A 13712-nucleotide genomic window follows, 5' to 3' on the forward strand; every position below is an offset into this window, starting at 1 on the left:
ACGCTGCACTGTGAGTTCTCTGCTGTTAAAATTGAAGAAGGGCAGTCAACGACTGTGGCTATGAGGCCAGGAACCGCTGAAATATCCTCACGCTCTTCTTTATTCGCAAAAGTTTTCTCTCTTCGTATTTTTATAACTGGAAGTGAAAAATTCCAAGAATTTTCAAAGTTGGAAACTTTCCAGGGAAATATTTATTTCTATTTATTAAATTTTATTTATTTATTTATGTATTTATTTTTGGGAGGAAGAGGTTCTCTTTCAGTTAACATTTTCAATGCGACTGATATGGGGTGCATTTTCATTCATTTTTGAATGGGTTGGGTCCGTGGGATGAGTAATTAACTGAACTCTTCAATGAACTCAATATTCAATAGAATGTTCAACACTTGATAAAGTTCTACACCGGGATACATCTGTTAACCTGTCCTTTTTTTGAACTGAATTCGTTTGCATCGATGTCAAGAAAAAACGTGTTTGCAGTTTTGCTTATTATTTCCACAATTCCTCAAGAAACTTTTGGTTAAAAACAAACAAAAAAACCCCCCAAAAAACAATGTAGTATATGTTGCTTCTCACAATGTTCTATTCCCTAGAACACAGGGTCAAAGTCAAGATCTGGCCCACCACATCATTTTATGTGGCCCGCAAAATTAAATCAAGCATGTTTCCAGGACGCTTGCTAAAGTCTGAACCAACATTTCAAATTGTCATATGTAATCCATAATAACGTGGAGATATTGCAAGCCTTTTCTTGTTTCCAACTCCCTTATTACATTAACGTAAACAATGTTCAAGCAAGTCATTATTCTTGACTTCTGATTCTAAAACGAGGTATCCATCAATTTGTTGTGTGCTATGTATGTAATATGTGGAGGTGATTAAACATTTATATGGTTTCACAAAATTCACAGTCATAATGGCCCTCCAAGGGAAGCCGTAACTACAATATGGCCTGCGACAAAAATGAGTTTGACACCCCTGCCCTATAAGAACGTCGGATACCTTTTCCATTGCAACGAGCTGATAGATGTGCAAGGGTCCGTTGCCAACTGGATTTAAATTTCCAAAATTCAATTCTTTCGTGAACCATGAGTGTTAGTTTGAGAATCGCTGCTTTAAAACATCAGGTTAATGAACACACTGACTGCGAGTGATATCTGTGGCCTTCAATTTCATTTTTAGACTGTCGCAATCATGTCGTTTCATCACACACATTTACTGACACCTCAACTCTTCAGTACTCTATCGAAATGTAATGGAGCCACATGCAAGATGTAAACATTGTCAATAATTTTGGAAGCTAACTACTTCTTGCTTCTCTGCGCAGCATGGGAGTGCCATTAAAACCCTTCACCTGGAGTACACAGATGGAGGCATCCTGGATATGGATGACCTGCTGACGGACCTAGTGGATGACAGGGACAAGGTAAGCCGAGGAAGAGCTCTTTCTTGCTCTCAAGTGAGCAAAGGGAAGCCATTTTTTCGCTTTGATGTCTGAGCCTGCCAGGATGATTGTCACTGGGACAGCAAAACGTGAAGCCATCTGACAGTCTCTCCCTTCATTTGTTTTAAAGACTGAAGGTGCGGCAATGGCACTTCAGCTTTGTGATTACGTAAATTTGCACAAAAACAGATTTACAAACATCCTTTCATGTTACGACAAAACAAAAACCCTAGATTGAATTGCTATGAAATCACACTATCTCATGTGTGATGTAGAATTTCTCCTTCCATTTTTTAAAAAATGTATTGTGATGATGATGCTTGCTCAAGGGGGAATTCACCGATAAATGAGGGATACTTTGTCAGCTCAAAGTACTGTACACTATTCTCTTTGGTATTTGTGCATGCGAACAATAGTAAGCTTGTGTCTGCGTGTGCATGTAGGGCTGCAAGTTTACCAAAACAGCTTCACTAAAACAAGGTGACAGAAGTGAATAATGGTGCGGAAGAGGTGGGAAAGGCACTTTTTCAATCACTCAGAACACAGGCGTCATTTTCTGGCCGCATCGTAATAATATGGGCATCATGTTTGTGACTCGCAGGTTTTAATGATTCCATTCCCAGGCTCTGTCTCCCAATGTCACAGCTCAGTTCCTTTGCTAACAAGTCACACTGGCGTCAGCTGCCTTCCCTTTGCTGCGGTTCTTTTGGGCAATTACAGGCTTCGCCAGAAACCTTTTGCTGCTGAGGAACTGTCCTATTTACCTTGTTCAGCTTCCACCCGATTCTTGAAACAACTTCCCCACTTTCATCTCCACTCTAATTTTATTCTCTTGCTTTGCTGCTGATGAAAAGATGGCAAGGCAGCGATCCTCGCCATGTGCCAATCATCTGACTTTTCTCGTCTCGAGGCTTCCAGACACTTTTAGCTCGCTCAGATTAATGAGCTGTGCCTGGTTCTTCTGATTAGCCTGGCTTTCTTTTGTTTGTCTGTCTTTTATTACCTTGCCACAGCAGACAGATTCTGTCTTTCGTGGGTTTTTTTGTTCCATTATTGTGGCCTACGGCATCATGTCATCAATCAAGCCGCAGTGGACGCATTGTGAAGGCGTGCCCCAGCGCAGCGTGGGCCCTGTATTAGCCCCGGATGCTAATGAGATACAATGGCTGGCTGTTTGCGCATGAATGCATGCATGTGCGCACGTGCACGCACGCACACACACGCACACACACACACACACACACACACACACACACACACTGTCATTAGCCTCTCAACCACCAGCTTCATAAATGTGATTTTCTATCTAAGTCACAACAATATGTAGTATGCTTTCACCCATACTACACAAACCCTTACTTTATGTTTATTTTTTCCCCCACGTTTTGAACCCTGCGGCTTTTAATGTAAGGCATTGTATTTGAGTTTTTATTGACAAGCTTTAAGACGTCAATAGAGTTACCCATGGTCTAGTCACAACTTGAAACAAATGAAATTATCAAGCACGTCACAGTGGACAAATGAAATTGTCAAGAGTCCACCCGCGTACTGAATATTTATCAGCCATTTGCTGCTGGAGTGTGCGCACACCGGGCTGCCTGAAATGTAGGAGTCTGTAGGCATAGCTGGATGTGTAGGAGCGAATATAGAGGATATAACAGATAGTAAAGTGAGAAATAAGCAACTTGAGTTGACTTTAATGGGGCAGAAGGAATTAAATACAGCCATCTCCGCAGTACGACAGCCGATTCTGTGTCGTTTGTTTGGCGACCCATTCCTACCTCTCGGAACTGATGACAGGTGGTAACGGTTAGCCACAGAAGATAGCATTTCTTACCTTGGAGTGACATTCCCTGCACTTCCCAAACATGTAACAAACTTGCCAAAGGCTGCACTGCCATGGACTTAGATGCACTGCTGCCTGATGAAGTCCGTTGGCAAATTGGCCTCATGGTGACAACAAGAGCAACTGAGAAAGGTTCTGGGACACCACTGTGTAACTAGATGCATTTGGCACTATTTGGGGTGGGGGGAGGGAGTGTCTACTGGTGCTTAAGGTACAGAAAAGATTTTTTAAAAATCCAACTGTGTGGACCTCCTCTCCTTGCAAGTATCCCATGTTGTAATGTGGAGCCTCGCGGCTATTAATTTGAAGTGGTTAATCTATGTAGAAATGTGTTTTCATGACTAAATTGAGCTGCTGGGGCTTTTAATCAGGTGCACTGTGTGGTCAAGAAATGACTGTACGTGAAGTGTTGGGAAAGATCATTTCCTATGCAAATGAGTTTGAAGTTCAGTGCACAATTTTTTTTAATTAACTTGCTCAGTCCATAGATAACATAAAAAAGTGAATGAAGTTCATTGTTTCAAAATTGAACTTGATCATCGTTATTAAGCTAGCTAATTAATTCATGCTTTCTTTTAATACGTTACAATAAGCCATTATCCTCTAAATACTGGCATTTCCTCATTGTTGCCACCCATTCAGTTCACACCAGTAGACGGCTGCAAGTTTCACCCTACAATCTCATGAGGAAAAACTTGCTCCTTGAATGCTTTTTTTTTTTTTTTTAAATGAAGAATTCAGGACTGCAATCTTTAATGGGCAAGCACAAATAGAATGTAAGGTACAGGCTGAGGTAGGAAAAGAGCTTTCACAAAAAGTAAATCCCCCTTTTATCTTCAGGCTACCGTGAAACACACATCCCTACAACTTCCTTTGAAATCGCACACCCTGAAATTGAAAGGGAAAAGGTTGTCTAATGCCAATCAGGGACCAACAAACAGTCACCAACCAGTACAGATTTTGCGAGTGAGTTAACAGCCGCAGGTTCTTTTTCCCCCTTCAAGCTATGGAATGCCGCCATGCTCTGTGGCATGGGTTCCCAATAAGGTTTTTATCCCCCAACATATGAACGCTAGTTTACCGTGTGTTTAGCCGAAGATTAACGAAAGCTTGAGAAAAAAGGACTTGTCATTCAAAAGCCATTTGGAACCGCCAGAGTGAGTACGCTCGCAAAAACATTCACCAGTCAGAAATACATGACGTTAAGTTCATGTTCGCCCAAAACACAAAGTTCAGTCAATTCAAGCTTCCCTGTCCTATGAAAATCACATTTAGGTTTTCAATTTCCAAAAACTATTGTCTGACGTGAACCATGCCTTGCACAAAAGATCTCTCAAAGTATTTGCTAATAAAACTTGGCAAGGAAGCTGGAATGGTTTAACAAAAATATTTCTAAAAGCCTTAATGTTCACCAATGGGAAGTCACCTTTTCGATGAATAGAGGAACTTAATCTTTTTTTTTTTTTTTTTAAATACACACTTTACGAGTGACTATCCAGTAAAGATGATTGCAAAGGCACAGTGCAGAATGCTTCATGAGGAGAGGAAAAAGGAAAAGAACAATCCCAGAGTTTGACAGAAATCTCTGGCACACGGTAATATTTGTGTTGGCGCATCAGCTAATCATTAAACCTAAATGGAGGAAGCCATTGCCGTCAAAGAAAATGCTACGGCTTTGATGTTGACAAAAGATTGTGCCAGACTTTCCCAACCTTGAATTGAGCCAAGACACAAAATAGCCCATAAAATCCTCATCCCAAGAACGAAGTGTAGTGGCAGTGGCATCATACTGAGTGACTGCTTTGCTACCTTACGGTCTGAATGCATTCTCCTCAATTAAATAATTAATTCGAAGTTTCTCAACTAAATTTGCAATGTGACTTCAGACCATCTGTCTGCCAATTGAAGCTTATTTTAAAATGCCCCAGGACAGTGACACAAGTGAATAAATAACTGATTGGATTCATAAATGGAATGGGTCTGTCAGAGCCCTGACCTCAACCTGATTGGGATCCTGTGTCATGTCCTCAAGAGACATTCCAAAAATATTGGTGAACTGAATGTGACGTGCGGAGCAGAATTTGGGCCCAGGAGCAGACAGGACACAGAAGTGACAAAATCTATATGCAAGAGTACAAACCAAAATCACCCAACACGTGGTCAATCGCACCAACAAAGCAACAAAAAGGAACAGGGCTGTATGTGGCAGTGGTAGAGTATCCGGCCAAGAGTCATGGGAACAACATTTGACTGAGCAACCAGAGCATAAATCAGGAGTGTCAAATTCATTGTTGTCACGGGCCACTTTGAAGTTACATCTTCTCTCTGAGTGAAACTACGAACATGTTTAATCGTCTCATCGCATTATTATTTGTCCATAAATTAATGGATTACTCGATTTGAAATCAGTCAACTCTAATAGTTTGTTGACGTATTGTTCATTATTGTTCAATTGAGTGTAAACGGTGACAAAATTATTGCAGAATCTCAATGTTATTTATTGCACATGAAAATTTGACATTGCGGTACAGATTTCAGCAAGGATCATGGAAGTTGATACACATGATTTGCTTTTGCGGGCCACATAGAGTAAAATGACATGGCGGGCCGGATCTGGCCCCGAGCCTTGAGTTTAACACCTGTGGCATAAATACTGAAATTCACCGGTTCATTCCAAACTCTGAGACAAAATAAAGGTCCATAGCAACTGACAACATACAGGACCCAAACACAGTCACAATGAGTGCCGGAGACACGGTTGCTGCTTATTTGCCGTAGTGAGAATAAAAGCCACACACAGCCACTTGCTAAGTGTGCCTAACTTGAATACATGGATTTTTCCACAGTGTTTTCATGTCGTTCTCTCTCTTTATGGCAAAAATGCCACAGTGTGCTGTGTATGGTTGTGCCAATAGTTTTGGGAGAAGCGCTACATCCAAATTGCATCTGTAAGAATGAATGTAAATGTTCTCATCGAAGGTACATCTTTTGAGTGCTACTCAAAGATTCGTCAGAAGCATGAACAACTGCTTGGTTCTGGACGAAGGCGGAGGCTTTTTGCTCTGCTCCTATTTTCCCCCCCTCCCACTTTTCCCTGCTTACTGCTGACTTGGTAATGTGCTGTCCCATATCTAAAACTAGCCTTCTGCTTATTTTTCTTCCAAAAAACAATCATGGTCAGCTGGACTCTCAGCACTATGGATAAAAAAATGTTGATGAAAAGAGCACAGGCAGTGGAGAGCTCTCTTGCCCCTCGGGGACATTTGCTGCTGGGTACATCTTAGATCCTTGGCAGAAGAGGAGAATTCTGTGCCTGTAAATACTGTCTTTAGAGGATGTGGAAGACATCTACATTATTGGTCTTCTGACAGCAGATTTCCTGCTATTTGGAGTTTCCTAATCTATCGCAAAATTCAGCTGATTGGAGCAGCTTCATTTGGATGGAAATAAGGTGACACTCTTCATGGAGGGTGTTGACCTTGACTGTCTTATCTCCACCTACAGGAGCTTGGGACGTGCCAGCGAAGGATCTTGAGATGGTGTGCGATCTTAAGCAGTTCAGACTAGACATAGTCGGGCTCGCCTCCACTCATCGCTTGAGCTCTGGTACCAGTCTGCTTGGAGAAGGGTTAGACTCTATTCCACTCTGAAGTTGGCGACAGTGAAAGGTGCCAAGAAGGAGTGGGCACTAAGTTATTGCCCCCAGCTTTTTACCTGTACATTGGGGTTCACCGTGGTGGACAAGAGGGTAGCTTCCCTCCACCATAGGGTGGTGGAACGGGTCCTGACTAAGCAGCAGGTCAGAGTACCCACCTTTTTGGGAGTTCTATGGTTAGTGAAGGCGGGGTGGAGAGTGCTCCTGGTGGATTCCCATTGTTCTGCTGCGGGACTTTAATGCTCACGTGGGCACCGAGAGTGAGACCTGGAAGGGCGTGATTGGCAGGATCTGAACCACAGCAGTGTTCTTTTATTGGACTTTATTCTCTTTATGGGTTGTCCATAATGAACACCATGTTGGAACATAACGTTGTCCATATGTGTAGGGCAATTCAAAATATGAATTGCCATTGCATGGTGTGGCGTTGTTGCAAAGTACAGCCCATTAAATGCACAGAAGCTTTCACATATTGATGAAAATTCACTTTCCGGGTTTAAGCCAGTGAGACAGCCAGGGATGCACCATGTATATTTTGTGACTTGGAACCACATTTTACATTTTATATGTGCCATAGATAAAATGGTGTGATTATGACTAGAGCGCAGTGCCAGCACACGTTCGTTCTGAATGGAGAGCTTATTCTCATTTATTTGTCCGTCTCTCCGGGCCAACGGCTCATCATCCTCACTCTGTAGCGTCTGAAACCCTCCGGCGGCCCCCCAACGCAGCCATCCCCAAGGTGGGGGCCCCGATCGTTGGCGAGCTTCTTTCTGATCTGCTGCTGGAAAGATCATTCACCTTTTGGCGAAATTCGATGTAGCCAAAATAGGCGAATCATGGAGTGCATTGATAAAATAATCATCTTTTAAATATGAAACATTTACAATTTTCTTCCAAGAGACCATGCCCCCGGCCCCCTTAGAGGGGTTGTATCCTTCTCCCATTTTCACCCGTTTTCATGCCTGAAAAAGCATAGGTGGTCACAGTATACATTGTCAGTATGAATTTATTTGAGTAAACTAGACTGCTACCCCATCAGTTTTGTCAGAACACAGTCCTGCCTATTACATGCCCTTTAAATACAGATAGGTGACAACAAGGCAACTCTTAACTTGTGGTAATCCGACAGAGAAAAACTTTGTGTGAGTGAATAAGATGTGATCACTGTTAAGCCTTTGATGCTCCATGGCACCTCATGCTCACCCACCCCCCTTGCTCCTCCAAAATCGTCACGGTGGGCAGCATTTGATTGACATGTGAATAGTGGCTCAGTAAATCGGCGTGAGGCTCAAGTGCGCTAATTAGAAAACATCAGGCGCATGCCAGCCTAATCATTATCTATACACTCTTTGCATGCTAATCACGATCCATACATCTTTACGTGTGAAGATGTTCAACACCTTGTCATTCTGACATGTTGGCATATTAATTTGGACTGTGGCTTGTCACGAAAGCAAATCATCTTTAGTACATGTGTCGCTGTGTAGACCGTGTTTTTTTCCCCCTATGTTTTCTTAAATTTAATAAGTCTTCTAGCTCTTCATAATTTCTTTGAATCCGCACAACAAAAACCTCCCCTACAATTGGACTGTCTTGTGTGCTGCTTAGCTTTTCATTCTAAGCAGGCTTTGCCTGTGAATTTTAGTGCTGTTAACATGGTCTACTGCGCTAGCTTACGACTTTGACTGATGGAGCCCCTCCAATGTGATTTGTCGGCTCAACAAAGCAAAAGAGTGGAATGGGGCCTCTTTGTGTTCTTGCCGCATCAGTGTGTTGTGACTAACGGAAGCGGAGTGGGGTCAACGCAACGTCAGATCTTGTCCTTCGGTGCGCCCTCCTGCCACAGGTACTCCAGTGTTATTCTGTCCGTACCGCATCACCCATTAGATGCTAGGCCTCCGGGGTCACGGTTATGAGGGCCCGGTGGGAGTGCAAGGTCAGGGGCTCCCTTTTCAAAGGCACATGCACCCAGTCTTTGAAGGAAAGAAAAGATGAATTAGCTTAGTGAGTGGACTGACTGACATCACTTCGTGTGTTTGCTGAAAGTCTGTTGTGCTAATAACTGCAATCAGCTGAGAGTCACACTCTGGGTGGGGGGACACTTTCACTGCTTTGCTGGGGATGATCAATGCGTGTAAACCTGAATGCAGCTCATTTAGGCAAAATGTTGAACGGATTCCCTGGTGCGACTGCACAGCTAAACCCACATCTGCGTCCTGTGTGAGAACATCACCATTGCATGAGCACGTCTCGTTATATTATTATTCTATTTTCCTTCCTCTCAACACTCATCTTCAAGCTGATTAGCCTAATGAATTGAGCTCCACTGTTGCTAATGTGTCTGTACAGGCAACTTGAATTATCCGGTCAATGTTGAACATGGGAGTGCCGCATGAAAAGGAGGAATGTTATTTTAATGCCGTGACAAAGATGCTTAGACCCAGCCAAAATAGTGCTTGCGCTTGACATAAATGAGAAAAGAAATTACAGTATTGCCATTTACATTGTCCTTAAAGAAACACAGGACTGAAAATTATTTTTCCTTCTTTTTGTTAGGCTGTGTGTATAACTGCAAACATCAATGGCATCTGGTTCCCTGACGAAATGTTGAAACCGATTAAGTATCAAACTCATGACATACGCTGTACACTGCCATATTGGGCCTTTTTGACCGCCTCACTGAATCACTTTGACATCTTCCGGGTTGTACACTATTACTGTTCAATTTGGCCTTGTCAAGTATTGCCTTTAATTTTCCGAACCATCTCAGGTTTCTCACAGATGAAAAACGAAGAAAGATTTGTGGCATCAGTAGCCGGCGAATGCAATCAGCCTCACGGTCCATGAAACAGGTGCACCATTCCATTACGGTTGCATAATGTACACGGACCGTGACTGATTGTCACCAAAATCTATGTGGATATGGACATAGTCATAGTCTGAAAATATTAGAAAGAAACTGCTCATATTTTGGATTATATTAATGAAATCCAATGAAACAACGCGTTTATGGCCATGCAACGTTAATGTAATCTAAAATATTGTGAGTTCTGTAATGGAACGGTGCACCTGCTTCGTTGACCAAGAGGCTGTTACATTCACCAGCTATTGACACCCTAAAATCCATGTTGTTTTTTTCACTTAAAAGAACATATGAAACCTAAGATGGCTAGGAGTAATTTAGATGTTAGGGCAATACTCGATGATGGCAAAAGCCCAGAAAGCTAAAAAAAGTGTTTCAGTTAATCAGATGCCATTGACATTTGCACTTCTATTATTCATACACACTGCCCAATAGAATGAAGGAAAATGAATTTGGAGTCTTGTTTTCTTTGAAGAACCACATAATCTCGCACATGGGCAGACGACATATACAGTAGAAGTGATTGACGCACATCAGAACTGTTTAAAATGATGAAAAAAGTGCATGTCTCCTTGTATAGTCTTTTGTAAGGTGCACATGTTAAAAATTTCCTCACCGCTAAGAAAGTTCTTCCCACTTTCCACTCTATATTACGGTGTCAATAGTGACAGTTTGTGACATTTTTCTGTCGTGTATAATATCTAGGTCATCTGCTCATTTTTGCACAGTGCTTAAACAGCAGAGAGGTTTAATTTGCTGCAGCGGATGGGTCTGTCAGCAGCATCAAAGCAATGTTATGTTCGATGTTGATGTTCTTGCTTCGATGTGCAACTGCTGGCATCTCTTCAAACGACAGCCAAGGCAAGCATGTAAAAGTCGATGTGGTGACATCTCTGCATAAAATTCCTTTCTTAGGGAGTCCCTCACCACAGCCTTGACAAGCTAGATTAAGCATCTATTTCTGCATTTCACATCACGTTGTGTATGTTGCTCTGTGTGTGTGTGCGCGCATGCGTGTGTGCGTTATCCTATCAGGTAATCCTCCACATCTGGTACTGTGACGTGTAAATTTAGGCTGCAGCAGAAGCAGGATTAGCCACATTCTCACCAGTTTTCTACTGCGACGAGTACTACTACTGCTACCAAAAAAAAAAAAACCCAAAAGAAAACAAAAAAAACATGTCAACAGGACGTATGGTAATGTGTTTTTAAATTATTATTTAAATTAATAATGCTTTAGTGTGACAACTTGCAAATTTAACTGTTCACATTTTCTAGAGCATGACAATTTGTTTTTTTTTCATTTTTGTGCAATGTATGACACTTGCAATTTCCTTAATATCAACATAAATTCACAAATATCTACATGTAATACAGTGCTATAATGCTAAAATACGTATGTGCTTTTCTTGTTTAAAATTTGATACATATGTTGCACGTTTTTGACCGCGTGCATTACGATAACTTCATATTTTTGCAACACTAAAACATACCGCCCAATTTCCGTGCTCCTTCCAATTGGCTTCTGGTAGAAAAAAGTTAGGATGCACTCGGAGAAGGTAAACCACCTTGATATGCTCAAAAGGAGGAAAATGAGTCATCATAATGGAACGTGGCTCCCGCAGAGTCTCCATTGTCATTCAGTGGACTGTACCGATAATGCATCATCATTATTGTCATCTTGATCGTACCACAATTTTGAACTTCTCCTCATTACAGTACTGTAAAAACTGCAATTGTTGGCGTGTTCTCATGCTAACGTGGAGGTTTGCTGTAACTGTTTTTTTCAAGGGTACAGCAACATTGTAAGAACCTATTAATATATGCAATTCCTTTCAAAAAAAAAGTATGTGGACGTGACTGATGGTATTTCATCGTTTGTGGGAGTGTGAGGTTCCTATTTTCCTTCCTGGATTGTCACTCCTCATGTGATGTTATTGACATTAATTTTTTCAATCTTTTCCACTGACTTCAGTCAGAAGTGAATTTGGCCATGTGTGGCCTCTTGATATGTTGCACCGTGCACGTCCTTCTTTAAACATTTTAGCAGATTCTCTCACCTGAGAGTTGTGTGTTACACTCTCTCTGATTGTCATGTGGATGCTTAAAAAAAGCTCTTTTTTAGTGGGGTGTGGGGTGTAAATGTTTTATTTAAGTGTGTAGCCACGCACACGTGTGTGCGAGAGAGATGATTGGGTTACCGTTTGCTGTCAGGAGCCAGCATACACCTTCTGAATTATGCATCGTTCCTTCAAAGAAAGAATGAAGGCTGCGGAAGGGGGCATTTGTGAGATGGATGACAAGAGCACAAAAGCAAAGTCTCTCAATAGACTGGTACCTCACACACAAACTCGGAGGCACGCACGCACACACCGCAGCCTCGAAGAAAAATGAGCTGATTAGTACGAGGCAATGAGAAAAGGAAGTGAGTGTGTTTTTTAGGCTGTCTGTGCGTGCGTGTGCACAACTGATATTGACTTTTACTCACATGTAGAACTGTTTGGCTAAAGCAAGGTGGCACTGTTCATCCTTTTTGCAGTGCAATGTGTTTCAGTGTACCTATTGTCCTTTTAACGGTCTTTATTGTGCATATCGAGATGGAACGTAAACTCGATATGTTCCAGTCCCACCCGTAAGAAGTGAAACTGCAATATTAATCACTTATATTCCTCCCACATACTTTTAAACATGTCAACTTGTTAAAACATGCTTTAACTCATTCAACGCACCTTAAAGTGCTCCTTAGCCACCTGTTCTCTCTTTTGGTCACAAAATGGAAATAATAATAAGCTTGCTTCGAGCTGTTTGTCGCTCCCGGTTGAATTTGACTCTAAAACTGACACTAAAACAAAAAAGAATGAAGCATTAATCCAGTCTAGTTAAACACCAAACTTTTCAACCAAAGCATATATATATATATATATATATATATATATATATATATTTTTTTTTTTTTTTCTAACAGAAGTCTTCTAGCTTAATGCTAACATATAAACGCAAAGATGGACCTCCGGAAATTGGAATAGATGCTAGAGTAGTTATCAACCTTCAAACATCTACCACTTGAACACACAGACGACAGCAGTGCAGACAAAGAATGCGTACGACAAAACGCACAGGCATATCTTCTCTCTGCTCCATGAGAACACTCCATATTAAAACGGCAATACGTGCCAATGCAAAACACTGAAGGGGCGACCTCTTCTGCTAGCCGTTATCCTGAATCTCTTCCAGTAGACCTCAGTGCTTCCTTGCATATTGCGGCAAAGTGATACGACACTGAAGGCATGTTAAATCGAAATTCTAAATCCGAACCTTCCCGTGTATTGTAAAAACGCATGAAAGAGGATCGCTGAAAAACCAACGGTAGAGCTTGGCCGTTAACGATGACCCGGAACATAGCATCGATTCACTGTGGCTTCATTTTGTGTGTGCGTATGCGAGTATGAGTGTGTGTGCGTGTGCGTGTTTGGATGCAGGTGGGTAAGGTGCGGGTTTTCTCTCCTGGCTGTATGGCATTGCATACAATTAATTTCAGCAATTGATTGAATACTGTACATTATTAATGACGCACCACCATTCCCTCTTTGAGTTGTAGCATGTAAACAATGTGAACTGTTTCTAACGTCTGCATCTCAGAAAGCAAATGGTGCACACAGAACAGTGTCAGCAATCAAAATCATGCGATGCCTTTGTTTTAATGACAAAATTTAATGTTGCGACAGGAGTGAAGTTGCTGTTCACCAGGACTGTTTTTTTTTTCTTCTGAGATGATTGTATATTCTCCAGCGACTGCCTTTCTGTTATATATATATATATATATATATATATATCTGCCAACCTGCTGTACTGCCCCTCCTCACCCTTCGTCCTGATGTTATTTCCTGCTGCGACCAATCGC

At 41.7% G+C, this 13712-nt stretch overlaps 1 protein-coding gene across 2 annotated transcripts in view; it reads left to right on the forward strand.

The window, feature by feature from the left end:
* The window catches only part of pard3ba (par-3 family cell polarity regulator beta a), a 147955-nt gene that overhangs the window by 9596 nt on the left and 124647 nt on the right, over positions 1-13712 (forward strand). For both annotated transcript variants that reach the window (XM_019878478.1, XM_019878479.1), the window contains exon 2: positions 1328-1426. In XM_019878478.1, the coding sequence (XP_019734037.1) occupies positions 1328-1426 (99 nt within the window). The remainder of the gene's footprint in view (positions 1-1327; positions 1427-13712) is intronic.

The sequence above is a fragment of the Hippocampus comes genome, unplaced genomic scaffold, assembly GCF_001891065.2.
Source record: "Hippocampus comes isolate QL1 unplaced genomic scaffold, H_comes_QL1_v1.1 scaffold345, whole genome shotgun sequence".
In the NCBI taxonomy this organism is placed as follows: Eukaryota; Metazoa; Chordata; class Actinopteri; order Syngnathiformes; family Syngnathidae; genus Hippocampus; species Hippocampus comes.